The sequence below is a fragment of the Cucurbita pepo genome, chromosome LG10 (genome assembly GCF_002806865.2).
Source record: "Cucurbita pepo subsp. pepo cultivar mu-cu-16 chromosome LG10, ASM280686v2, whole genome shotgun sequence".
In the NCBI taxonomy this organism is placed as follows: Eukaryota; Viridiplantae; Streptophyta; class Magnoliopsida; order Cucurbitales; family Cucurbitaceae; genus Cucurbita; species Cucurbita pepo.
Window position 1 is genome coordinate 1822161 of NC_036647.1, and position 24377 is coordinate 1846537.

A 24377-nucleotide genomic window follows, 5' to 3' on the forward strand; every position below is an offset into this window, starting at 1 on the left:
AAAAAAAAAAAAAAAAAAAAAAAAAAAAAACATTTAATTATTGAAGAGTTTTGGTGCCTTTTTGTGTGTTTGATGACTCACCTTTTTTCTTTTCTCTTTGAAAATTTTGCTTTTTTTTTGTCATTATTTTTTAATTACTTTTTAGGTTATTGGATAATCATTTATTTTTACTTTTTTTTATTTCTAATAATAAAATGAAGAAATTCCAAGCGTTATTAGATAATTATTTACTTTTTCGATACTTTTTTAAATTATTTGTATTATAAAAAGTAACATTAGCCGTATTATTATTATTTTTAAAGTCAAAGGTTAAAACCGTCATTTATTATACTTAAAAATACATGTCTATTTTTCCATACTTTAATGAACTTCATACTATAATTAATGAACTTAAATTTAATGATAGAGCTGAAAGCCATTTTCGTACTAAAATTTCTATTTAATCATCGGGTACAAAAAGAACAATTGTTCATCGACTTTATTTGATGGACGTTTAAAAAAATATATATAATATAATTAAAAAAAATATACGTATAATGACGATGTTTTGCATAGGTCACTCTCGATAAAGAAATTTTGAAGAAGTACACGAACAAAAAAAATGTGTATCTAATTGAGATACTAAAGGGTAAAATGGTAATATTGTAATGAAGTTTAGGTCAACTATAGAAAGAGGAAAAGTCGTCTTTTATTAATATTATTATTTATTGAAGGAAAGAGAAAATGTGGGGATAACGTGCAAAGGAAGGTTCCAAGCTAATTTCAAAATGGCGTTTTTTCCTTTCCACATTTGAGTTATTGGAGAATATTTCAAGCCCCACACCTCGAGCCGCCAAAGCCGACCACCGTAAACAAGAGGGGTACGTTCGTGTTCGGTTAAGTTAGGTAAATTGATGATCCGAACAACTCGAGTAGAGTTCACAATTCAACCCAGCCTTACCCTCGATTCTGGATTGAATTGAGTTAGATTGTCGGGTTGTTTTTACTTTTAAATACATATTACGTTAATAACTAAAATCTCATAAATCTCAAATATTAAATATTTACAAGTCGTACTACTCCCAACAGTTATAAATATCAAATATTTTTATTCTTTATAGTAATATAAAATTATGGTTGGATTGAGTTGTAACCCTATTTTCAAATTGGTCAAGTTAGACTCGGAAAAAAAATCTTCGTACGAATTGACTCAAGTTTTTAATTTAAAAAAAAATTCAACTCAACCTAAAATCGGAAAAAATCTAATCTAACCCAATTTTTATGATTTGAGTTTGATAAGTTCGGATTAGTCGGGTTTAAGCTTGACAAGGGCAAATGGGTAATTTCCGGATTTCATGTATTAAAGCTAATCGAGTGCTTTCATTTTCTTCTTCAACAAAAAGCTCACATGCTTTACCACGCAAAAAGGCTTTCGCTACTGATTTTTTTATAACCGTTCGATTTATTTATTTATTTTAATTATTTATTTTTCTTACACTATAAAACGTAATATAAAAATATATTATTGCTACTTTTATATTTATGAATATCCTAATAAAAAAATTTAGAGTTAATTTAGAGTGAAATTTTGACCATATAAAAAGCATAAAATTATTTATAAATTTATTGCGAATAAGTCAGCTTAAACTATTATTTTTAATATCAAATCGCTTTCTTAATAGATATAGTTATCAGATCATTTTCAACTTATTTTTTATAATTATAACTGACAATTATATCAATTTCGTATACATATAATTAGATAATTTCTAACTATTTTTTTTTTTAACTATGACACTTAACTTATCATGGTCCGTTTTTAGATGAATGTGACTAATTAAAAACATTTTTTTTTGGATCCAACTGAGCGTCTTTCTTTTTCTTAGAATTTGACTGAAGTTCAAAAGAAAATCTGTTCGAAGCTTACTTTTATTTGAATGTAGTCAAGATTAAGCATGCTTGTGTACATAAAATAATACATGTGTATATATGTATGGTTGAAATGTTAGGTTTTTTTTTACATCTACAACTCTTTTGTCGTCAATCCTTGAGAAGAATCTTATACTGTCTTTATTCCTATATATTTTTTTAATTAAATTTTAGGTCATCGTCTTCTTCCATCATCTATCGGTCATAAAATACATCGAAATGAAAAATTAAATCGATTAAATAGAAGAATAATATATATATAAATAAATCAAGAAAAAGTCAAAAGACAAACCAACGAAAAAAAAAAAATTCAAAGACAGTGTTAACCAAACTATTGACCATAGTTACTGATTGACTGACATTAACTCATCCAAAATAAACCCATGTTTTAAAAATGAATTTTAGATTAAATTACAAAATTGAAATTAAAAACTTATTATTTTTTTTTAAATTTATGTATATTTCATTAAATAAAAAATTCAATTTCACATTTAATAGATCAATAAATCATATATATTAATGTTAAAAATTTTATTAGATATAAAATTAAAAAAAAAAATTATAAGATATAAAATAAAAAAATAAAAAATCTAAAGTTAAATGACAATCCCCTCTCTCTTCTTGTCTTTTCTCATATATATATATATATATATATATATATATATATATATATAAATAAAAAAAACATTTGAATAGAACAAATTGGAAATTAATTTAAATAAAAAATTGTATGGTGGGAAAAAAAGAAAGAAAGAAAAAAGGAAGAGGCATGTGGAAAAGGAGCAATGGAATTATTGGGATTGAAGATAGGATTGACGGTAGGGACTTAAGGTGTTTCAATTAATTTCCTTTTTTTTTTTTTTTTTTTTTTTTTTTTTTTTTTTTTTTTTTTTTTTTTTTTNTTTCTCCCTTTTTCAAGGAGTTTTTTTTTTTTTTTAATATATAATACATGCACTATATATATTTTAATACATAAAATCTTTAAAAAATATAGATGAGTTCATCCTACCTTTTGCAATTCAACGTGGATAATAATATAATATATATATATATATATATATATATATATATATATATATAATTTAAATGCTAAATTAGAGAACTTAAATGTAACATGTTAATTAAACAATTTCAGTCAAATAATTATAATTATTATTTTTTTAGTTCAAAAATTACAAGAGTGAAAATTGAATCACCCACGACTGGTGTCTATATATATATATATATTTTAATTAAGGTAACCACCACAGATTTGGTAGAAATTCTCTAGTTGATGAAGTGATAAGGCCGGCGTTTGTCTTCTTTTGATATGCTTTTGGATGCGTGTAAAGCACGTACCTTGTTTGTCACGCGCTTGGAGAAAGTTTTTAGGGTTTGGAAATTCTCACATGTGATAATTCCAAGCAAGAAAATGGCAAAATAATAATAATAATAATAAAACAAATGAATACCCACATTTATTTTACTTTTAATAAATGTGATTTTCAATAATTTATTCTCTAAGTTTTTTAGAATATAATTTTTAAAAATATATATCTAAATAGAGTTGCCAAATTTTGATTCCGCGTTAGAAAATAAATAAAGTGGATATTTTTGCACATTAATATCATACATTTATTACAAACAAAAATTTGAATAAATGACACAAACAAGTCGAGCCAATACAATAGTTTGGGTTGAATTGGAGCAATAAAGTTGAATCTAAAAAATATTTCAACACAACTCGATAATGAACACCCGTACTTAAAAGATGTAAAAGAAAAATAGATAAATTCAGATACGATAGAACATAAACTAATAAACTAATGAACAAAATCTATTAGTTTATGTTCCATTTGACAATGAATATGACTTCCTATCCGAAATTAACATAACCCATGTACAAACAAATTAGGCCACCTCAACAGAAAAACAAGACCTCTACTAATAATAATAAGGCAAAACTTCGACCATCAAATATCATGATTTGGCTTTATAATTCAGACGTTTTCCCTTCGTAATTATTGTAATATTTTAGCTCAAAGAGTGACATTACTAATTTTCAAGGTTTTAGATGTCGATGTTGACGCTAACGAAGATTTTCCTAAGCAACCAGAGGCCATTCTAATAGCATAACAGGCTTCTACTTAATATTCCTGATGTTCTAAGGAAACCATCAACATGTTCATGACGCTCTAATCTCTCCAAGCTTAGCAACTTCTAGGATAAATTGTAGTAATTATCCAAATTGAGGGAGGGGCATACATCGATGTAAAGTTGAAGCCTACGGAATAAAATGAACAAATATAGTCAACATTCCTCCATGATTGATGACAGAAAATTACTTCCCTCATGTATCTCCAACAATTGAGTGTGCAGAAGGAAGCCATTTGAATGATCAAAAGGCTTGCCTTCTGTACTTTTGATCTTTGAAGTTTAAGGAAAATCCATATAACCTATCAGATGGCTTACCTTGGCGTATCTTTAGTTGGTCAAGGTGCACCAAAGTATAAGCCTTGGTATCCTCATGTGATTTTAATGGCTCTTTGGCAATCATATTAATCTTTCATGAGGCAAATCAAGACTACGAGGAGAGAAAAGAATCTATATAACGCATCGGCGTCACTTAATTCTTACTCGTAGGCACCAAAGAAAAGGTCTTGTTCACCTACCTAATAGATGTAAAAAGTGTGCTCAGGTCTCAGAAGTGAGAAGGAAGGATAAGGAGAGGAAAGGTTCCGGTGGGCATTTTGGAAAGTTTGTTTATAAGGGAAAGTGTGGAGGAGAGCATCGTATACTACTATTACTACTACAATATCAAGGATTGGAAATCACCAAGTATATTGGACAGAAACCACTACATAGCCGAGAGGAAGATGAATCATATCCTATTTAATTTGATGAAGAAGTCTTTCGTTTCCTTCAGCCATATTTATAAATTTTGTTAAGTTTTTGTCCCTTTATTACAAGAAATCTAAAGAAAAATGAAGAAAGAGTAGCCAAGCTCAAGCGTTTGGAATTTTTCTTCTACATTGACATGAATTATTATGGTTCTGAAAATTTCTAGAGATACAATTAATGAACACAACTTTGAATATTTTCCTAGGCAGGCTCGCGAGAATAAATTGACATATGCACAACAAGACCATTAAAAAAATGAGGGTGCCTGCAAGAGGAAGGACTTGTCATACTGCTAGAAACTGCATACGAGCATGTAGATGTTGAAAATATTAAAAAATGGATGAACGAATCTAATGATACAAATTGTAGAGAAAAGAACGGGGGGGCGGGAGGGGAAGTACCTGCGCTAACTTTGTCCATGTACAGAGCATTTGGAGAAGCTACTAGCGCTTTTGTTCACTGAATGTCTTACCCTCAAAAAATTCATTTAGCATACGCTCAAGATCCTCCGGTGAATATCTGATGTATCTTTGAGAAGCTTTTCCATTCTCAATCTGCCTGTTGCACATGTAGTTTACACATAAATACACACAATTACAAAAGTTAAGGTTTTATCATTTTAGAGTGCAGTAATGAGAACATGCCCGTAACGGTTGATGAAAGATCGGTAGGCAGGCAATAAAACTTCAGCAACTGCCAACCTCAATGACTCCCGCAACTCACTGTCAGGAACTGTCCACTGAGATTGCCGTTGATGAAGCTCTTCAAATTGAATGTAAAAAGTCTTGAACCTATCTCTCACCATAGCTCTTGACAGTCCGCCAGCATCTCCCGATGCACCACCACTACCTGAGGCCTGAACAGTGAGGCACTGCAAAATCTGCAAACAAGAAACAAAAACCTTAGAATACTAACCCTCCAGAGTATTTCTTGGTTTTTTTGGAACTTGATAGCAAATACTGAGAAAAAGCTAATATGTTTTCCATGATCTTCACGTTCCCTAGAAAAAGTTTGCATTTTAAGGGTTACATCTCGACCTTATTAAACGACATTGTACAGTGATAAATGTGAGTTGTGATCGTTATTTGACCCATCCTAATGTAAATGAGTTATTTTCTTTTTCCCTTTATTCTTTTTTCTCTCGGTAAAGAAGAGGCACACAGTTGAATAAGTAAGTGCAATTCTTTTTGTCAAGACAACCAGTTCAGTTGTCCCATGAAAAATAAACCAACTTTTTCACCAAAGTGGTTACAAGTTCATGATGTCATCCTTGACATCATAAAGATCATATCATACACTATACAGACAAAGTTCCGGTAAGGATAGGACTTCCTCTAACTTTTGCTCTTAGACTGATCTATTGTCTGCATTAGAAGAGAAAAACCGAAAGTAAAAGATCGAAAGTTATCCGCTTGTATTGATTTGCAATAGAAAGAGTCGAGTGAACCAAACCTTTGCCCAGGAAATCCGCTTGTATTGATTTGCATGCTGCTGCACAATCCTTCGATGTATCTGCACCCAGTCATCACCCAACAAATCCTTTGCCTCCGATCTGAGAACTCAATGTAACAAACTATTACCAATAGGATAAATCATAATCTTTTGACATACAAGCCAAATATACTACAAACCTTCGGACAGATCTCACTATATAGTGAATATTGTTCATCAGAAATAATTGAGTTAGTGCAGGATCCCTATATTGCTTAGATTTCCCATCAAGGTTAGTCTGAAGGGCCTGCACAATTCTTTTAGTTACCACGCCTAACTGAGCATCTGGATCGCTAGCTTCAAAACCTTGGAATAATTGCTTCAAAGTGGATTTGTAGCTGTACATTTTACGATGTTTGTGAGAAACATAGTTTTGTAGCTATAGGGTACGAATAGGATATAAAAACAACAACTAAAACAACAGACATGCAACTGCCAGGAGATCATATGAAAAGGCGCCAATCAGCCAGACTGATGTATTTATAAAATGTATCAAAAATCATTTCTTCGAAGGACCAAATAACGAGGGTGGAAAAAGAAGAAGAAGAAAAGGGGAGCCAGAAAAGTTCTTTTGGAGATCATCTATGAATTAAAACAAAACGTTCCAGAGCAGAAAAATAGGCTGTAGTTCAATGTAATAATTGTAAATATGATTGAGAAAGGCGTGTACTTCAGGCAACAACTTGGAGAACGTACAATGCAGCTGTTGTTGTATGGTATGTCTGGGATGCGGGTCATAGTTTCAAGGGGGAAAAGTATGACAAGAAATATTGAAGTGGAAGCCACAGAAAGTATCAACTTACTCGAATAAAAACTTGACGTAATTTATCACATAACTAGTCAAGGGATGAACAGTCCCATCAAGAACAGCAGTTTTTGTGGCATCTCTTTCTACGGCTTCTTCAAAATCAACAAAGGTCTCTTGAGCTGTCTCGGCAAGGCGCATAGTTAAGCTCAATGCAGAATCCCGCATTTCAATGCATGCTTTACTTCCAAATAGTGTTTCCATCTGCTCTTAGCACGTCATCAAAAGGAAATTGAAAAGTAAAATACACTTTAGTGTTGGCAAGTTGCACTCGTGGAAATATGATTTTGATCTTCTCACATACAGAAGCATAAAAACCTACCGCATGACATCAATTTACTGTAGCAAATACAGTGTTTAATAAGTCACCCATTTCAGATTCCAATGGTTCATTTTAGCTTGATGGTATAAACCCATAAAAATATGCAAACAACAACCGCAACCATTGAAAAAGACCGACTATATGGCTCAGAAGTGAATTGGCAATTTTACACTCGGGGGTAAAAGTGCAATATAACATATACAATAATATCCCAAATATCATAAATTTGAAAATATTAAAAGTAATGTCCGATAATTGGAAGAAAACGTTCATTATTTGAATCCCAGGTATTTGAAAGAGAAGCCATAAGGTGTCATCCATCCCTCCACTCCCAAATGAAACAGACAAAAAAAGAAAGCAAGGATAAAGTTGTACCTCAGGTTGCAGTTCTCGCATTATTTCAAACATGTCTAAAAGAACAAACAATTTTTCTGGAGATCTTTTGCTTTTGGCAATTGCCTCTCCAAAACTTAGTAGCACTGACACGCTACTTGTAGTCACATCTGCGAAGCATTGGTCCTGGAGAGCATCTGCCCCTTCGAATATTTGATCACATATTTTCCTTTCCCCAGCAAACAGCAATTTAACCTTTTTCAAGCAGGAGTAAATAGTTGAGAATAAAAATTAAAATAGGACCGCAGAATAGAACGCTAAAATGACCACAACCAAATATGGCAAGTCCTTACAGCAATGCGCATGTAATGTATCCAGTTCCCAATCTTAGCTTCAAGAGCCTCCCACTGCATTTTCTGGACATCATCCTTGCTAAGCCTCTCAACACCTAATTTCCTAAGACTCTGTTCTAAGACTGCACCACGAATATCCCTGAAATAAGAGAAATAATTTATTCAATTGGTCCATATTTTGAAGGGCTGAAAAGAAAGTAAGACAAGTAAGATGCGACATTCTTTAAGCAAACGCTCTTTAAACATTTGATCACTCCGTGTATAAGCTTCCTAAAGTATAACAATGAATTATACAAGAACAATGAACAGCGATAGGCTGATTCATTCTCAAACAGTACTCAAAATTTCATTACTTTATCTAAAAAGATGTAATATACAGAATTTCAAGTCGGTAGTCAGCAACTTAGCATCATCAAAAAGTCCGCATAAAATAACATGTTCTCATCGAAATCTAGAAATCTACAACTTGCATATTAAACAAAGGACGTGACAAGTCGCATGAGAAATGTAATAGCTCATGCCCACTGCTAGTAGATATTGTCCTCTTTGGGTTTTCCTTTTCGGGCTTCCCCTCAAGGTTTTAAAACGCGTCTACGAGGGAGAGTTTTCCACACTCTTATAAGGAATACTTCATTCCTCTCTCCAACCGATATGGGATCTCATAATCCACCCCTCTTAGGGGCCCAGCATTCTCATTGGCACACCACCCGGTATTTGATTATGATACCATTTGTAACAGACCAAGCCCACCGCTAGCAACTTTTTCTTCCGAGCTTCTCCTCAAGATTTTAAAACGCGTCCACTTGGGAGAGATTTCCACACCCTTATAAGGAATGTTTTTGTTCCACTCTCTAACCAATGTGGAATCTCACAAAAAAACAACCCACATATTGAACAAACTTGTATTCAAAACGTTAACTAGTCAAACATCATCAGAAAACCGGAAAAGAGGTGATACCTGTATATTCTAAACAGTTGCTGCTGATGGCCAGCTAGAATCATTTGTTGGGCCAAATCATGCAACAATGGAAGAACCCTGGGAGGAATAAGAGTTGGGGGAATGAAGACGGAAGCTTCTAAGCTTTTGTTGTGATGTTCAGAACTATTTTTGCTACCACTATCACCTTGCTTAGATGCTGACGATGGACGCAACGAGTTGGGGAGGCAGTCGAATAGACGTTCGGGTTCCACTGGCTTACTGCAATTTGATAAGTCCACATTCATTGTTCTTGTATACCAATTAATAGTACAATGTGGTACAAATATCTCAAATATTAATTACAACAACTGCCTATCTTTTCTACAGGACTAAATTATGATAGTTAGGCAGCAAATCTGAATAACAAAATTGACAGCTCAATATAACAGCCAAAGGATGGAATTAAAACTATAAAATGTTGGGTTGATCAAAGTGACCATAGCAAGGAATCCTCTGCTCATTTATCTAAGGTTCCCATCCCGGGCTTGGGTTTGACCCCAAACACCCAGTTGACTTCAGAAAGCTGGTAACCTCTCTTCCTAACTTTACTTGCCAGAAATTCCACATCCCCTAATGACACTTTCACTGTCCCCCCGCACAACGCATCCCCTAATGACATTTTTCCCTTACTCTCATATGTCTTTACTATCGGAGGCCTCATATTTTCATTCTAATAGAAATTACAAAAACGAACATCTATTCTATGAAACCACAGCTCCAAGAAAAATAAAAGCATTATTAAAAATGTTAACCAAGCATAAGTTTACAAGATGATTATTAGTTTAAATCAGAAACAAGGAGAGAACCATCTGTTATATCCTTTTTGTCACAAACTTTTGAAACCTTTAACTGAACGAGAATAGCTCTAAGAAAAGAAACGAGGAAGTCTATTTATATCGGTGATTACTTGAAATCAAAATATTCAAATTATTATAAAACAATTCTTAAAAAACGTTACAACAGTGAACGTACAGTTACCCATAAAAAGCAATAAAAAAAAATAGAAAACAAACCTGTAATTTGTTAAAAGCTGTCTGAACTCATCTTCCAGCTTTGAAATGGCTTTGACAAGCAAGTTGCTTGTATGGGTAAGAATAGCTTCGTTCCTTTTGAAATTTTTGTTACTAGTAAAGTAGCGATTGGTGCTCCGTAGCTGACTAATTGCTTCCAAGTACATTTCTAAGTCCTCATGTGGCCCCCTGAGTATTTTAGCCTCGGCCTACATTTTTCAATTCAAGTAATATAATCATTTGCAGACAGAAAATCAAGTTGCATACACTGAAAATAGTGACAATAATAGTGTTCAAAGAAAAATATGAAACTAAAGAAATAGGAACTCTGTTCCACTTACTGACCCAAATGCTAACACCGTAAATTCTCTGATCAAACTACAGAAGCCACCATCTGCCAACAGTCTTTCTTATAATAAAATAACATTAAGAAGCACGAACATGTCACCAGGCATTGCAACAAAAAAGTCATCCAAATGATTAAGATAATGCAATAGAGGCACGATAATAACATGTAATCACATATATGATTTAACTTGGTTCTACTGCCTTATCAATACAAAAGAATGCACTGATTATATGATTTTCACGGAATCATACATACACAGACATACAGAAAAGGTGATTTTGGCTAAACTCATTTTGCTTCTAAACATCCGGGATAAATTTTTGTCATAAATGGCCAAAATGCCAAGCGAACATCACATTTTCATCACTATAAAAGGCAATGTGCTGCTCAAGCCAACTATTTCGGCAGCTACTTTTTTCTTTTTGTCTCTACCACTTCACTTGATGAACAAAAATAGGATTCATAACCAAGCACAGCAGCTGCCAACCCCCTTTAGTATGATTAAAGAGAAATAGACAATGAGAAACAAAAACTGATTTTTCATCAATTCGTTCAGAAATCAAGTTGGAGGAGAACAATCCTACAGCCCGAGACAAAAGTAAACATGTGCTCTGTGTGAACCAGAGAAGAACGCACAAGGGCTTCAATTACATCTTGTGTGTCCCACCATGTTAACAATAAAGAACAAAAGAAGTTCCAACTAATTTTGTACAACATGTGCCTCTGTCGTGTTGGTATGTTCGGTATGTTCGTATTTCCAGGTGATTATATATTTAACTGGTATGATTTATGCTTCCAAGTTGTAGACGTAATGAAATAGAATTAAGAGGGCAAAGAAACCTGTCCGGATGGTGCAAATGGAAACTTCTAAGATTTTATCACCTGTCAGTCTCTTAAAGTGCCCAAACAATCTGAGACGTGAAGTGACCAAGGAATGCTACGCTACCAATTTCATGTAAATTTCCAGTGCCGCAAATATCCACACACACAAAAAAAAAAAAAAAAAAAAAAAAAAAAAAAANTCACACAAAACTTATAGTCAATTCAAATCCAATCAGTCGCGAGGCATGAATTACGAGCGTGGCTTGGGGATGATATACTTATTCCATCTAAACTACAATTGCTACAGGACAAGACGCTTATAATATTAACAACAAACACCATATCAGAAGCCATAAATAAATAAGAAGGTAAGAGCTATCAACCTTGCGTGTAAGATCAAACTGAGCCAGCATACTTTCCGCAGCCTTCAATGTCTTGTCAATATTTTCATGTGCCATCCGGATTGAATGAGTTCTTATCTGTCGCGTCAAAAACAAGAACGTGATAGTAAAAATAAAAGAAAATACAAACGAAGATAACAATAACAGCAACTGTCCTGTTTCCTTAAAATCAATCAAACGTATCAACAAATCGTCGAGCAGATCTTATAATTAACGTTAAATACACAGCACGATCACAATAACGACACAGATTCACACATAGTACGCAACATATGAATAAATTCGCAGAATCCTCAGAACAAAGAAACAGTGTCTAATTAATGCATTTCTAAATTCTTCAAGCTAACCAACGAATCATTAAAAAGCACCTGAGTAGGCCGCATTGCAGTTTCAAGGGCGGAGAGACGGTAGTCAAAGGAGCCAAGAATGGAGACCATGTTCTCTGTGACATTCTGGCTCTTCTGCAGCGACTCTCTCACAAGTGCGGCTCTCGCGCTCAGAATTTCCATCGTCTGTGGAACCCCCATTGGAGATGGAAATTTCCTCCCAGTGTGTCTGGTAGGGGAGAGAAAACGGAATGGAAGTGCAGATGCGTGATCACGAAGCAGCCGATTCAAGAACAGAATTCAGCTAGCTTCTGTTTCCTTTTTAGCCTTTTTAGCCTTTTTCAGGTCTCCCTTCGAAATGCAGGACGGAAAATTAAGGTGGTTGCCAAAAGCTATTCGTTGTCAGAATATGGGCCCCGTTTATATACCGACGGTTCACCGCAATAGACCCGGTTTGAAAACCGCGAAAATTACCCGGAGAAGATCTTGCGTACGGATGATAAATAAATAAAATAAAATAAAATAAACATAATAATTTTTTTCCCCCCTAAATTAATAAAAATATACCTCCTAAATTTTCTAAATATTTTAAAAATTACTCCTTAAACTTTTAAAATATTCTAAAAATGGTCCTTATTTAAAAAATATAAATTTTTAATACGGTTAAAAAAATACTCCCAAAACTTTATATTTAAAAAATAGTAATTAAATTTTAAAAGTATTATTAACACACGCTTCAGGTTAAAAAAAAAATTGTATTATCAGTATAAGGATGAAACTATTAATTAACACGTTATAAATTATCTTCAAAATTTTTAATTTTATTTTTTAAATTTCTCGAATGATACGTACTGTCTTTAAGGATATTTCTATTTTTTTAAGTTTACAAAATATTAATGAAATTTTTTATTAAATATATTAGAATGCACGTGAAGCTTTTTCGAGTGTAATTAAATACATTACAGTTAAAATAACTCAATAAAATTTGGGTAGTTAGTAACTTAACCCAACCCGATTCTCTATATTTTGGGTTACTTGGATTAACACAACAAAAAAATGTCAAACTTGCGAACCAACTTTGGTTGTGCCGAGTTCATCTCTCTCTTTAAAGGTCTTTTCAAGTGCACGCTCTTACAATACTCCAATTCAAGTCTCATCAAAGAAGATTTTGGACCCCGACGATAAAAGAACATGCATTTTTGGGGACTAGCCTGCTTCCTATTACTCGACGAAGGTGCTTTCTCGCACGTAATTAAGAGAGCTATTAAAAGGTGACTGAAACACTAGAAATCACTACCCGAGCTAAGGATAGAGACAAAAACACTTTCCGCCTAAATTCCATTCATCGATCATAATGTCGTAAAAAATGCTCCAAGGACAGAAAGAGAATCACTTTGTTAGATTAGTCACGTTATTATTATATTTAGAGTATATCAATTACTCTCAAAAGAAAAGAGCAAGTGGGCCGAGTAAATAGTGGGCTTATAATGGGCCTGATTATGGGTTGAAGGCCCAAATTTATCATTTAAACCTAAGATTTCGAGAGTTGAATCACCTCCTCTTTCTAACATAGGAATACTCCCCAAAGAGCTTCCTGGAGTTTGTTGGGGTTTAATTTTGATCGAATTTTCATCATCTCTAGGGTTTATCTTATACGAACAATCCGGCCGGCGATTGTGAAATTTCACCATGGTTTGCTTCTTGACTCGTAAACTTAATCTGTATATGTTTCCAGTTATTTGCATTTGAAATATTGTTTCTGTATTATTTTGTTGCTCAACAGCCGCAGGGAGATTACATTGAGCTTCACAGGAAGCGACATGGCTACCGCCATGATCACTTTGAGCGCAAACGCAAGAAGGAGGCTCGTGAAGTGCACAAACGATCTGCTATGGCTCAGAAGGTTGGTTTCAGTTCCTTATTTCAATTTCCGCTTATTTGTAATTTTCAATTTGGTTATGATGTTGACGTTCTCTTTCTGATTGAACTCTAATGTTGCAGGCTTTGGGTATCAAGGGCAAGATGTTCGCGAAGAAACGTTATGCGGAGAAGGCTCTGATGAAAAAAACGTGAGTATCTTTTGTGGATTCTTGTGAATTCTTCTCCGGTTGTTATTATCTTTGATTTTGTATTTCAACAGTCCTTTAGGGGTTTAATTCTATCATTTTCCGATTCTTTACTGTGCATTTCGTATTTTCTATAGTAGACTGGAGTTGTAATAGTTTGATAAGCGTTCATTATTTTATTGTGCATTTGGTATTGCTATAATTGATTGGAGTAGTAGTAGTTTCGATAAAGTGGCACTCTCTTGATTAGGGCGTTTGACAAATTTCATTACATTAATGCATTTTGAATGAAATAAATAGTGTTAGATTGGTAATTACTGTATGCTTGTTTCAACAGATTGGCTATGCATGAGGAGTCTTCAAGTAGACGCAAGGTTGATGATGATGTTCAAGAAGGTGCTCTTCCTGCCTATCTATTGGATCGTGAAAATACAGCTCGGGCAAAAGTATGCAATATTGGAACTTTCTTTTAACTTAGTCATGTAGTTTTTCTAAATAAATCTGGGAATCTGACTGTGTACTTTAAAATAGGTTCTTAGCAACACCATTAAGCAAAAGAGGAAAGAAAAAGCTGGAAAGTGGGAAGTTCCCCTGCCCAAGGTAAGGGCTGTTTGTGGTTGCCTTAATTATCGCTTGTTTAAGAGTAACGTTTTTATCGTGGGTTACACTCTTCTTCTGCCTCATTGTTTAGGTCAGGCCTGTTGCGGAGGATGAAATGTTTAAAGTGATAAGAACTGGTAAAAGGAAAAGTAAGTATCGATATCTGATTTATTCGTTTGTTTGCAAACGTTCGTCTTGAATTGTAGTTTTTCTGCAATACAATCTGTGTAGCTATTGTTGAGAATCTTCAATTATTGTCTATGAACTATGAAAGCGCACTCATTAATCCATGTCATTCTTACAGCAAAACAATGGAAGAGGATGGTCACAAAAGCTACATTTGTCGGGGCTAGTTTTACAAGAAAACCTCCTAAGTACGAGCGGTTTATCCGCCCATCTGGGCTTCGATTTACAAAAGCACATGTAACACATCCCGAACTTAAATGCACTTTCAATCTTGAGATCATAGGAGTGAAGAAAAATCCAAATGGTCCTATGTATACCTCTCTTGGTGTCATGACCAAGGGAGCTATTATTGAGGTACATTGCTCATACGCTCAACCTCTTCACTGTGCGTGAAGTTCTTCAATCAATTCTGTTTCTTATTAGTCACATATTCCCTTCTTTTCCTTTTCATTAGGTGAATGTCAGTGAACTTGGATTGGTCACACCAGCTGGGAAAGTAGTATGGGGTAAAGATTTTCGTTCCTTTCTTTTGGACTTTTCTTCATTTGGGATGAAAGTTAATTGACATTATATTTTGTTTGTGTGGTCTCTTCAGGGAAGTATGCTCAGGTGACCAATAATCCGGAGAATGATGGCTGCATAAATGCTGTTCTGCTTGTCTGAAGAAACTTAATTAGACTTGGGGGAGCACAGGTAGGCATTCTTTTTGAAGTGGTAGCAACAATCTTCCTTTTTTCTTGTCAATTTTTTTTGTGGCCATTAGCTCTCTTCCTTGACATGTAACCACAAATGTATTCTTATTTAAATATATATACTTTTCATGCGGATTTTTTCTCCACACGCTAATATTCTCCCCCCCCCCCCCNGGAACAGTGATTATCAATCTACAATACATAAACATGTGGAAAATGGTCATATGCCCTGGACATTTGTTAGTTTATGAATATGCTAAAGTAATCAAACGTGGTTAACTTTTTATTTTAACAATCGTCAAGGTAGGTGATGAATTGGGTTGTTTTGAAGCAGGTGAGTGAAATTTTGTGTCGGGGTGGAATTTAGAGATCTACGAGGGAATCGGGTCCCTATCGACACTGGGGTGCTAAAGCATGGGTGGGGTGCTAAAGCATGGGAGTTAGATACTCTGGTAGTCCATGCCGACCAAAAAAAAAGATTAATATGTATATATTTTTTTAAAAATAATAAATTAAATGAATGACAACGGTTGAAAATAAGTTTGGCACGATGAGAAAGAATAATGTGAATTAAAAAAAGAATAAGAAAGAGGGTATTTTCAATTTTCGTGTCCGCTAATAAAATTGGGGGAAAATCCCCAACCGTCACCTCAGCCACAAACGGATGTGCTCACAATCTGTTATCCATCGTTCACATTTCCATTTCTTTTTTTTCTTCTTCAGAATATTCTGCAATGAAACCCTAAACGATTCTCCTTTCTCCTCCATCCCTCCAATCCCACTTCGCCACGTCACTCTCCCTCTCCATTCCTCCATTCTCATCTACCATATTCCATCTTCCATCTTCCTCCACTCTCCTCCAGGTGGGCTCTTCTTCCCTCGCTTCCAGGAGATTTCAGAAGGATAAACCCCACCCTAAATCTTTTACCCAAATTTCCTAATTTCTCTTCCGTAACTCTTCTTCCTTCGTAATTCCTTTTCCCAGGGATTCCTTCTCCGACTTCGTGATTGCCTTCAATCACAATCCGCAATGGCCGGTGATGCTTCTTCTTCCAACGCCTTCTCCTTTCTTTCCAAAGGCTGGAGGGAGGTTCGCGACTCGGCGGATGCGGATCTTCAGTTGATTAAGGACAGAGCTAACTCTTTCAAGAATTTGGCGACGTCGTTCGACCGGGAAATCGAGAACTTCTTTAATTCCGCTTCTAGTTTCTCTGTTCCTGCAATTGGTTCTGGCTCCTCTCCTCCTGCTGAAATTGAGTTTGTTAAGAAATTGCAGCCGAAGATATCGGAATTTCGCAGGGTGTACTCTTCGCCGGACTTTAGCAAGACTGTACTGGAGAAGTGGAAGCCCAGGACGAGGATTCGGATCGATTTGTCTGCTATTAAGAACGCAATTGTGTCCGAGGTGGAAGTTGGGGATGGGGTTATCGATGGTGCTGGGATGAGGAAATGGAACAGAGTGAGGTTTAGAGAGTTTTGGGGAGAGAACGAGAGCGAGGAGGTGGCCGTTACTAGGGATTGGGAGCCAATCCAAGCGTTGAAAACAAGATTGAGGGAGTTCGAGAAGCGGAGTTCGTCGGCCGAGATGTTTGAAAGCTTTAAGAACGGGGACTTCGTGGAGAAAGTGAAGTCGAGCTTGGTATGTTTCTTGTTCTTTAATCTTATTTAGCATGACCTTTAGATTAATGCTATCATCGTAGACTTGTTATATTTCTGTCCCTTCCATAATGATTTGCTTCAATCTCTTGTTTGCAGAGATCAATCTGCAAGGACCCTGAAGACTCAAAGGTTTGGCTCATCTTTGCTTCTAAAATGTTCAAGTCGTGGGAAACATGCTTCAATTTCTTTTCTGTGGTATAATTAAGCTAATAATCTCACCATTTTTGTGCATATAGGAGGTGCCACCACTGGGTGTTCCTGAGCTTTTAGCATGCTTAGTTAGGCAATCTGGATCTTTCCTTGATCAAATTGGCATTAGAAGAGGTAAAATTTTCAAACCTGTTATAGTTATCTAGTACTGCAGCCTTTAAGATGCTGTAGGAGAGGAGAACAAAATATTCCTTATAAGGATGTGGAAACCTCTCCTTAGTAGACGCGTTTCATAACCGTGAGGCTGATGTAAAAGCGGACAATATCTGCTAGCGGTGGGCTTGGGTTGTTATAAATGATATCTGAGCTAGACACTGGGTGGTGTGTCAGTGAGGACGCTTGGCCCCAAGGGAGATGGATTGTGAGGTCCCACATCGGTTGGAGAGGGGAACGAAGTATTCCTTATAAGGGTGTGGAAACCTCTCCTTAATAGATGCGTTTTAAAACCGTGAGACTAACGTCAAAGCGGACAATATCTGCTAACGGTGAGCTTAGGCTGTTTCAAGATGTCCTGATGTGTTCTCCTCCCTCTATCTGTTTTAATTTGTACATAACCGGTTGATCGGTTTCTTGCAGATGTTTGTGATAAGATAGTGGAAAACTTGTGTAACAAACGCAAGAATCAATTACTATGGGGCTCCACTTCAGGAGAAACCTCTATTTTAGGAAATGATAGCGTAAATGATGAATTGGATTCAAGGGTAGCCAGTGTCCTAGAAAGTACTGGACATTGCTATGATGGTGGGTTTTGGACTGATCATGGAAAGCACATACCATCAGATGGGAAAAGGCACGTTGCTATCGTCACGACCGCTAGCCTTCCATGGATGACGGGAACAGCTGTAAACCCGTTGTTTAGGGCTGCATATCTTGCACAATCTGCAAAACAAAGTGTAACGTTATTAGTTCCTTGGCTTTCCATGTCAGATCAGGAGTTAGTTTATCCTAACCATCTCACCTTTAGTTCTCCAGAAGAGCAAGAGACTTACATTCGTAAATGGCTTGAGGAAAGAATTGGGTTTAAGCCTGATTTTAAAATTTCATTCTATCCAGGAAAGGTGAGTTTCTTGTGAATTGTTAACAACTCTGTTCACTGAGGGATTGAACTTAGACTGATTCATTGTTTTATAGTTCTCAAAAGAGAGGCGGAGTATCATACCAGCTGGTGATACTTCTCAGTTTATCCCTTCCAAGGACGCTGACATAGCTATCTTGGAAGAACCAGAACACCTTAATTGGTACCATCATGGCAGGCGTTGGACCGATAAATTTAACCACGTTGTCGGTGTGGTCCATACGAACTACCTGGAATACATCAAGCGGGAGAAAAATGGCGCTCTGCAAGCATTCCTTGTGAAGCACATAAACAACTGGGTCATCAGAGCTTACTGTCATAAGGTATTAGTCTAATTGGGCAAATCATAATGGATGATCTGAATTGTTCTTGTCTAATTGAACTGTTCTTGTTTGCTATGGAAGAATATCATTCCTCTAGATGTTTCTTTGTGATCGGATCGCTCTTAACATTGTTGTGGGCTCTCACAATTTCAATTACTCGACCATTTGTTCCATCTTTTTTCCAGGTTCTTCGACTTTCTGCTGCCACCCAAGATCTTCCCAAGTCTGTTATTTGCAATGTGCATGGTGTAAATCCAAAGTTCTTAAAAATTGGAGAAAAAGTCGATGAAGATAGAAAGCTTGGGAATATAACTTTTTCAAAAGGCGCATATTTCTTAGGCAAAATGGTCTGGGCAAAGGGATACAGAGAACTGATAGATTTGCTTGCAAAGCACAAGCATGAGCTTGATGGGTTCAATTTGGATGTGTTTGGAAATGGAGAGGACGCCCACGAGGTTCAGAGCACAGCTAAAAAGTTAGAGCTGAATGTAAACTTCTTGAGAGGAAGGGACCATGCAGATGATTCACTTCATGAGTAAGAACCCTCTTTTTCAATGCTTATGCAATAGAATTTCTTTGTGTTCTTCCTCTGAAAGTATATTTCTGTGTTTCTCCTTGAAGCTACAAAGTTTTTATAAACCCGAGCGTCAGCGACGTTCTCTGTACCGCTACGGCGGAGGCTCTTGCCATGGGAAAGTTTGTAGTATGTGCAGATCATCCATCCAATGATTTCTTCAGGTCTTTCCCCAACTGTTTGACATTCAAGTCATCCGAAGATTTTGTTGCCAAAGTGAAAGAGGCATTGGAAAACGAACCTCACCCTCTTACTCCTGAGGAAAGATACAATCTCTCATGGGAGGCTGCTACCCAGAGATTCTTGGAGTATTCTGATCTCAACAAAGTCTTGAACAGTGATAAAGAATTGGAATCGAACGGAACCGATCGGAAAGCGATCAGGAAGTCGATCTCAACACCTAGTCTGACTGAAGTCGTTGATGGCGGTCTTGCGTTTGCCCATTATTGTCTTACTGGTAACGAACTCCTCAGACTCTGTACCGGAGCAATCCCGGGGACCCGTGATTACGACAGACAGCACTGTAAAGACCTCCGTCTCCTTCCTCCTCAGGTCGAAAATCCTATCTATACATGGTAAGCAGATACATTACAAACTTTCATCTGCAAAACTGTCTGTTATGTTAGGTTGGTAGATGCATATCCAAGGATCGTTATTTAGGGTGTGTGTGATCCCTGTAGAATAGCGGAACTCCCGGATCACTATGGCCGATTTTCGTAGATTAATATAGAACAGAATAGAAAATATGTGTGAAGAATCTGGCTATGCTGTAAGCTGATGGGTTGTGTGGAAACCATCACATGCTTCATTGCCAGTTCTATGTTCTTGATTAAATGGAAGTGTAGCATAGGAATTGCAATATTTATTAAGTGTTGAGGAAGTTATACATAGTTACTTTCTGAAACTATAGTCTTAAGGGAACTTTATACACATCCACGTTACAATAATATGATCTATGTCACGAACGCTCTAATGGATTAATTTCATTTTTAGAAAATAGTCTAAAAGATCACTTATTTTGTAACGGTTTAAGTCTACTACTCGCAAATATTGTCTTCTCTGTGCTTTCTCTTTCAAGCTACCCCTCAAGATTTTAAAACGTGTTTGTTAGGTAGAGGTTTCCACACTTTGCTCGTTCTCCTCTCTAACTGATGTGGGATCTCACATGTTTCATCAGAAAGGTCAACTCGATCAAAATCCTTCTTTCTTTGGATATTAACAATATCGCATTGTCAACTTTCAAATTTTATATAGATGTGCTGAATTCGCAAATACTATTTAACATGCATGAATATATCATTACAACAAAATATTTTATATAATTTTACCCTCCTAGCATTTTCTGTTTTTATTATATTAATAAATATAAAATGCTCCGGATCCCAATGAAGATGATGAAGATTATTCCGATTAAATTAATAAAAATATTTCTAAATTTTATATTATTTACAGACAAAATACAAGTAAATTTTATATTATTTAAAAACAAAATACTAAGGTTTGATAATATATTTAAAACTTAAAAAAAAATCTGAGATGAAAATGGTTAGAATTTTGTAATTAAAACTTTTTGAAGATATTTTTAGCATTCATTTAAAATAAAATTGATTACAAATATACATAAATAATGATCCTTAAAGCATTCAGTTTCTTTTTCATTATTTGTTGTGAAAAAAAAAAAAAAAAAAAAAAAAAAAANCCGGTGATAATGCATACTTAGTCTCCCCATCACATGGATACCCATTGACTTTATTTTTAATAACTATCTATAAATTTTGATTTGGCATTATTTTTCAATTTTATTTTTTATTATAATTATATCAAATAAGATCAATTTAATCTCGTATGCATTAATATCAAATATCTTTGCATTAAATCTTTATCGTCACACATGTAAAAAAAATTATGTGTAGATTTCAAAATGATACTTTTTTAATAATATATACTCTATCTAATAATATATATATATATATATATATATATATATATATATATATATATATATAATTTCATTAAATATTATAATATATTTTATTAATATATTTTGCTATAGGGACTAAATTATTACCAACAGACTAAAATTTTATTATTATTTGCAAATAAAATTTATTTATTAATTTATGACGTAAAAAATAATTGAATGATTCAAACATTATTAATTATACATTTAGCTTACATTATAAGTAAATAAATAAAATTGGGTTTCCTTTGTTCAAATCTCATCTTGGCAATTGGCATTGACTTTTGAGTGGAGGCGCCGTGAAAACTCCCAAATAATCAATGAGCCTTACAACAATGGCAACTGACAAATCCAATCTTCCCATTTTCCCTCTCCGGCTCCGGCTACTCATCCTCTGCGTCTCACCGCGATGAACAACGGCACGGCGGACAGCGGCGGATTTCTGTCCTCAAACAACATCGGCGGTTTCGGCTACGGAATCGGCGTCTCGTTAGGGCTTTTGATTCTCATCACTACGATCCTCTTAGCTTCCTATTACTGCACCAGAAACGGCTTATCGTCGACGTCCGTGGTCGAGAGAAACTCCAATCGCTCGCCGCCGCAGGCGGAGGGAGAAGCCGCCGTCGTCGTCGATGTCGGACTCGATCAGGAAACGATTAAGAGTTATCCGAAATTGCTGTATTCGGAGGCGAAGCTTCTGAAGAACGATTCCTCTGCCTCTTGCTGTTCAATCTGTTTGGCCGATTACAAGAACTCGAATGTTCTTAGGGCTTTGCCTGATTGCGGCCATCTCTTTCACCTCAAGTGCATCGATCCGTGGCTCAGGCTTCACCCGACCTGTCCGGTTTGCCGGACCTCGCCGATTCCGACGCCGTTGTCGACTCCTCTGGCAGAGCAAGTTCCATTGGCCAGTCGACGGGATTGAAGCAGACGATCTGGATGGATGTGGATGAATCGACGTCGTTTTCGCCCTACTTTTTCTTCAACAGATTGATTCCATCGCATTCGATCGCCGCAACGAAGCTCCAATCTCAACCTTCTTCAAGGTCAAACATATTTCTTGTATTTATTTTACTCTTCTTTTTTTCTTTTTTTTTTCTTTTTTTAATTTTTCTTTTATCCATTTATGAAATCCTGATTCTGATTAATTCGATGCTGAAATATATTCAAAAATAAATAAATAAATAAATAATAAAATAAAAAGTTTAAAATTAAAATTAAAATTTTAAGATCTTATTTTTAAAAATAAAAAATAAAATAGTTATTAAATAGAAACTTCAAGAATTAAGAAAATAAAATTAATTTATAAATTTAGTTAAATTTATAATTTATGATTAAAAATAAGTGATAGTTAATAAATACTAGTGATAATAATTATAGTAGTTCTTTTATTTTTTTGGTTTATAATTATATTTATGACTTTTTTATTGTACATATTTTATTCTATTTATTATCGTACATATTTTATGTTATTAAAAAGGTTTGATATAAAATTTTAAAATACAAAATTTAAAATTTTGTTAGATAAAATTAATAAACATTAGAAATTATTTTAATCCAAATGTTGAGGTAAATTTGGGATTCACCCGATATTATATTAGCGGAATGAATTCCGTTCTGTGGCCACGTGGCAAAGTCACTGTTTGGGGTTTGCCACGTTCGGCTTGGCGATTGCTATAATAATATAAACAATTCAAAATATCCCAAATCCTTCCGGCAAGATTGGGTTAGCCGCTTTCTCTCTGAATCGGAGATCTGCGATCATCAAACCAGAGGCTCCGATCTGCGTAATTTCTCGACTATGGCTTTACAAATTGTGTACGGATTGTTTTTCCTCTCTTTCTCTTTCACTTGCATCATGCTACTCCACCTGATCCTCCATCCGGTTTTCTATTTCACTTCCTGAAACCTAGAAATTTTAAGTTTCGATTACAGAAGGTAGATCGATTTCAATGGAAGTCGAGTTCTGTGTGTAATAGAAGTTCCGATTCGAGGAAGAAGCAGAGATCTGGTGACTCGAGCATCGTTATGTTCTCTCTTCGTTTCTCTTTTTTTTTTTTTTTTTTTTTTTTTTTTTTTTTTTTTTTTTTTTTTTTTTTTTTTTTTTNTCTTATGAGTGCTGCAGGTCCTTGAACATATTAATGTTTGTTTGCGAAAGATGAAGTAGATTCAAAATATTGAAAGATTATTTTCTTCCGGATGTTTGTGCTCGCCATGTAATGTTTCTATCTCTCTGTCTCTCTTTTTATGGTGTGGATTGGTTTCCTGAATTTCATCCGTCAATTTTGAGTTTACTAATTTCATTACGAAGTGATTCTTGTTTCTGTTCTTCTTGTTAATTACAAGTTTAGTTAATAAATTTGAATTTTGTGCTCTCTAAAATTTAGTGAGGATATATATCACTAAAATTAATATAACAAGTTAGTTGATTTGAGAAGACATGTTTAATGGATATTGAATCTTTGATGTCATGTCATTCCTTTTGAGTTCAAGAACTTATAACACATGTTGATCGATGACGTATTTCACTCTTAGATTATGTCTACGTATTTAATTTTGTATTATGAAATTCATTGGTTAACCGTAGTGAATTTGAAGGCGTTTCTTTTTCTTTTTCAAATTGAAGGGGCCATTTCTTTTGGAACTCGTTTTTCCTTTTCCTTTTCATGTTCTCTTTCTTTCTTTCATGCTTTCACATATTCTTCTGGCTTCTCTGTCTCTCTCTTTTCTACCTCTTCTCATCTTCTTTCTTTTGCTTTATCGATCTTTTTCCATTTATTCTTCTCTTCTCTTCTTTTTCTTCCACTCTTCTCTTTTCTTTCGACTTCTTTTCCTGCACTGTTTCTTCCATTTCTCTTTCCCCTTCCTCTCATTTATTACATTTTTTTCCCTCTGAATACACAAAGTGAAAACCTACTATACTCGACCCTTAGTTTATACGGCAGAGGTGTTAATTGAGCTTTTGCAGCGAGCCACGTGCCCGACCTTATGAAGCCATGTGTCAAGTTTCTTTTTGTTTTTCGTTTTTTTTTTTTTTTTTTTTTTTTTTTTTT

General features: G+C 35.0%; 4 protein-coding genes across 5 annotated transcripts; 3 read left to right on the plus strand and 1 right to left on the minus strand.

Annotated features, from left to right (window-relative positions):
* Positions 1-3579: 3579 nt before the first annotated feature.
* Positions 3580-12358, minus strand: LOC111803142 (exocyst complex component EXO70A1-like). 2 transcript variants are annotated; one of them, XM_023687427.1, is made up of 12 exons: positions 12022-12358; positions 11636-11731; positions 10085-10290; positions 9051-9290; positions 8093-8231; positions 7782-7994; positions 7083-7288; positions 6420-6617; positions 6241-6340; positions 5433-5668; positions 5190-5346; positions 3580-5087 (listed from the first exon to the last, which is right to left on the minus strand). In XM_023687427.1, the coding sequence occupies exons 1-11, from the start codon at positions 12178-12180 to the stop codon at positions 5232-5234; spliced, it is 1908 nt and encodes a 635-aa protein (XP_023543195.1). In that variant the 5' UTR covers positions 12181-12358; the 3' UTR covers positions 3580-5087; positions 5190-5231. The 2 variants fall into 2 exon arrangements, with proteins under 2 accessions (XP_023543195.1, XP_023543194.1); XM_023687426.1 differs by having other exon boundaries at positions 3581-5053.
* A 1191-nt stretch (positions 12359-13549) lies between these two features.
* Positions 13550-15669, plus strand: LOC111803470 (ribosome biogenesis protein NSA2 homolog). The gene is made up of 9 exons (XM_023687884.1): positions 13550-13671; positions 13763-13882; positions 13981-14048; positions 14383-14491; positions 14577-14645; positions 14737-14794; positions 14950-15185; positions 15286-15337; positions 15427-15669. Exons 1-9 carry the CDS (start codon positions 13669-13671, stop codon positions 15492-15494), a joined length of 783 nt encoding a protein of 260 aa, XP_023543652.1. The 5' UTR covers positions 13550-13668; the 3' UTR covers positions 15495-15669.
* Positions 15670-16153: 484 nt separating this feature from the next.
* On the plus strand, positions 16154-20325 carry LOC111803471 (digalactosyldiacylglycerol synthase 1, chloroplastic-like). Its single transcript, XM_023687885.1, has 7 exons — positions 16154-17162; positions 17279-17311; positions 17419-17506; positions 17969-18450; positions 18524-18790; positions 18976-19325; positions 19412-20325. The coding sequence occupies exons 1-7, from the start codon at positions 16554-16556 to the stop codon at positions 19941-19943; spliced, it is 2361 nt and encodes a 786-aa protein (XP_023543653.1). The 5' UTR covers positions 16154-16553; the 3' UTR covers positions 19944-20325.
* Positions 20326-21589: 1264 nt separating this feature from the next.
* Positions 21590-22436, plus strand: LOC111804419 (RING-H2 finger protein ATL70-like). Its single transcript, XM_023689220.1, has one exon. It carries the CDS (start codon positions 21734-21736, stop codon positions 22247-22249), a length of 516 nt encoding a protein of 171 aa, XP_023544988.1. The 5' UTR covers positions 21590-21733; the 3' UTR covers positions 22250-22436.
* Positions 22437-24377: the final 1941 nt, after the last annotated feature.

What these genes read in the sequence shown, in the direction of transcription:
- LOC111803142 (XM_023687427.1), bottom strand. Translation starts at nt 12,180, where the DNA reads ATGGGGGTTCCACAGACGATGGAAATTCTGAGCGCGAGAGCCGCACTT. An exon ending in CAACTGTTTAGAATATACAG is followed by an intron (nt 8,232 to 9,050) that starts GTATCACCTCTT and finishes CTCTTATTTCAG; the next exon opens with GGATATTCGTGGTGCAGTCT. An exon ending in AGCGGATTTCCTGGGCAAAG is followed by an intron (nt 5,669 to 6,240) that starts GTTTGGTTCACT and finishes TCTTGTTTGCAG; the next exon opens with ATTTTGCAGTGCCTCACTGT.
- LOC111803470 (XM_023687884.1), top strand. An exon ending in GATCTGCTATGGCTCAGAAG is followed by an intron (nt 13,883 to 13,980) that starts GTTGGTTTCAGT and finishes CTAATGTTGCAG; the next exon opens with GCTTTGGGTATCAAGGGCAA. An exon ending in AAAATACAGCTCGGGCAAAA is followed by an intron (nt 14,492 to 14,576) that starts GTATGCAATATT and finishes ACTTTAAAATAG; the next exon opens with GTTCTTAGCAACACCATTAA.
- LOC111803471 (XM_023687885.1), top strand. Translation starts at nt 16,554, where the DNA reads ATGGCCGGTGATGCTTCTTCTTCCAACGCCTTCTCCTTTCTTTCCAAA. An exon ending in AGAAAGTGAAGTCGAGCTTG is followed by an intron (nt 17,163 to 17,278) that starts GTATGTTTCTTG and finishes TCTTGTTTGCAG; the next exon opens with AGATCAATCTGCAAGGACCC. An exon ending in TTTCATTCTATCCAGGAAAG is followed by an intron (nt 18,451 to 18,523) that starts GTGAGTTTCTTG and finishes ATTGTTTTATAG; the next exon opens with TTCTCAAAAGAGAGGCGGAG.
- LOC111804419 (XM_023689220.1), top strand. Translation starts at nt 21,734, where the DNA reads ATGAACAACGGCACGGCGGACAGCGGCGGATTTCTGTCCTCAAACAAC.